This window comes from Chrysochloris asiatica, unplaced genomic scaffold (genome assembly GCF_000296735.1).
Source record: "Chrysochloris asiatica unplaced genomic scaffold, ChrAsi1.0 scaffold00030, whole genome shotgun sequence".
NCBI classification, from domain to species: Eukaryota; Metazoa; Chordata; class Mammalia; order Afrosoricida; family Chrysochloridae; genus Chrysochloris; species Chrysochloris asiatica.
In genome coordinates, this window is record NW_006408548.1 from 1,140,733 (window position 1) to 1,143,540 (window position 2,808).

General features: G+C 43.3%; 1 protein-coding gene across 2 annotated transcripts in view; it reads left to right on the forward strand.

The window, feature by feature from the left end:
- SRGAP3 (SLIT-ROBO Rho GTPase activating protein 3) overlaps window positions 1–2,808 on the forward strand; it is a 413,130-nt gene that overhangs the window by 340,556 nt on the left and 69,766 nt on the right. For both annotated transcript variants that reach the window (XM_006851564.1, XM_006851573.1), the window contains exon 9: window positions 822–1,019. In XM_006851564.1, coding sequence (XP_006851628.1) covers window positions 822–1,019 — 198 coding nt within the window. The remainder of the gene's footprint in view (window positions 1–821; window positions 1,020–2,808) is intronic.

Genomic DNA, 2,808 nt, shown 5'->3' on the forward strand with positions numbered 1-2,808 from the left:
TTTTTATGCTATACCTCCGGATTTAATTTAATTTTCGTCCTGTTTTGTTTTTAAACTCTCCCTCTCCACACCCCTTGTTCTGACCTTTTCTGTTTAAAAAAAAAAAAACTGTTATGCGTGGCAGAAGAACCCACCAGTGGTGGGGGTGAAGGGTGTCCACTTGCTCAGGCACCCCCTCTAGTCACCAGAATGGAGGTACACAAGCAGTGGTGGGTCAATGAACAGATACCAAAAAAAAAAGAAAAGAAAATCAGAACAAAGCAAAACTGGCAAAGTGTATTGTCCACCTTTGCTCTGAGGTTCCAGTGGCGTTTTTCCGAGTGTGTCTGCTCCCCTGCTTGGTCTTGCTGTTTGATTTTGGCCAAGTTGTTGGCTCTGGGCCACTGAGCCTGGCAGATTCAAAAGTACACAATTTCTTACTTTTGCTACAAGTTCCACTAGCTATAAGCATTCAAACTTTTTAAATACTCCTACCTATGTGGTTCTGAGTTTGGGAGCTCTGCCCTGAATCTGCTTTGCCTGGTATTCTGTGGTATGGCTGACAGCAAACCTCACTGCACCTCCACCCTAGCCACCATCAAGCCCCTTACCCTCTTGTGACCCTGGTCCGAATGGTCAATGGTAGTACCTGGGTACTATCTAGTTCTCAGGCACTGACTAAATTTTCTTACTATCCATACCAATATAATGGGCATAATCATTTTTGCCTCGCCTATATCCTAGGGACTTCATGAAAAAGAAAACAGTAACTCTTGGGCTAAGGCCCTTAAGAGGTAGAAGCTTTATGATGATACAGGATTTTTGCTGCTGTATTTCCACAGGTCAGGAAAACTCTGGACGCCACCATGCAGACCTTACAAGACATGCTGACGGTGGAGGATTTTGATGTCTCTGATGCCTTCCAACACAGTCGCTCCACAGAGTCCATAAAGTCTGCTGCCTCAGAGACCTACATGAGCAAGATCAACATTGCCAAAAGGAGAGCCAACCAACAGGAAACAGAGATGTTTTATTTTACAGTAAGTGGGGGCCTGGACCCAGAACCAGTGCACTGCCTGCTGACCCACTCACTTACAATGACTTTGGGAAAGAAGTCCAAACAAGTGGAAGTCTATGAAACCACATGGTGCAATTAAACCTAAGACACTCCTAATGTGCTTTTAAAATGAAATTGCTTGACTTGGTTTTCTGAAACGTAGAAAGTGAATTATCGACCGAAGCACTGGCATTGACCTTGATTAAGTTTTTGCAATTTTCCTATTCTATAAAGAGCTAGACAGAAAGTTGTGTTCTATAGGACGAAGAGAAATTGGCCACGGGAGTCAGGTACAAACTGCAAGGAACAACACTAGAGCTACATGTATGGATTGTCATGCGGAATTGACTGAAATTCGGGTGTGGGCTTTGAAAACAGTGCCCTTACTAGTCCAAGCAAATTGGTCTTTGAGTTGCCAGTCCTTTGTGTAAAGTGCCAGATTGCTTATATCCCAATTTGTCAGAGACAGGAAAGAGCAAGAAGAAAAAGAAATGGGGCTTCCATTCAACATGTTGTCAGTGAACATGGAACTTTAGAGTTGTAAGAGACCTTAAAGCACCTCAGTCCAAATCTTCCATCAGATGCTTGATTCTGTTCAATTATATCTCTACTCCAGACTCAACTTGGATATCTTCAGGATTGAAAGCTCTCTGCTTCCCAAATCAGCCCTTTTGTTTTGGATCATAGATGGCTTTGAAAATTATACCCTTTCCCCAGTTTTTGTTTATCTTAAAAATCTCCCTCACCAAGGTTTCTGGCCATTGATCTGGATTCTGTGCCCTAGGGCAACAGAGAGGCTAATGATTGTTACATGACAGCCTATCCCAGGGACACAGGTAGCTAGCTTTTCATTTTTCCAGGCTAAGGAAATCCAGTTCTTTCAATCCTGCCTCTTAAGCTTAGTTTTGAGTGGCCTTCATGTCCTAGTTACTCTCTCCTGGACATGTTCAATCTGCGGCTTTCTCAGAAAAAGCAAGACCCTCAGCTGTGCCCTGGTCAGTGCAGAATAGAGCAAAAATATTCATGGCTCCTATTCATATATCCTGGAGTCCTGGTGTGGCGCTGTGAGCTAATGCGTCACACTGCAAAGTTGTTAGAACTGCAAGGTCGGTAGTTCAAGCTCACCAGCTGCTCCTTGGAAACCCTATTACAGGGTTGCTATGAGTCAGAATCAACTCGACGGCACTTAACACCAACAAATTCATACATCCTAAAATCATAATCTTTTTTTTAGCTTTTTTCAAAGTTAATATCAGTTGAATTTTTGTTCCCTACATGCTCTGATAGCGTAGTGGTTACGAATCGGGCTGCAAATTGCAAGTCAGCAGTTGGAAACTACCAGCTGCTCCACAGGAGAAAGATGAGGCTTTCTGCTCCCGTAAAGATTTATAGCTTCGAAAGCCCTGTTAAGGGTCGCTATGGGTCGGAACCAACTCGACGGCACTTAACAACAACAACAACAACATGCAATCATTAAACCAGGCCTCCTTCTTCCTAAAGGATTTGTAGGTGATTTCCTGGGTACGTTTTACACCTGTCACCAATTAGATTTCCTCTTGATGGATTGGGTTCCTGGTCCCAGGCTATCCAGATCCCAGTCCAGGGGTTCAACATCTATGCTGCCTCTTCAAACATGCTGTCATCTGCAGATTCAATGAGCAAAGCAGCCACACCGCAAAGTTTGGAAACAAACAAACTAGTAGATATGCCAGGGCATATCTGAATTTGTTGTTGTTTGTTCTTGTTAAGTGCAATTTGTTGTTGTTATGTGC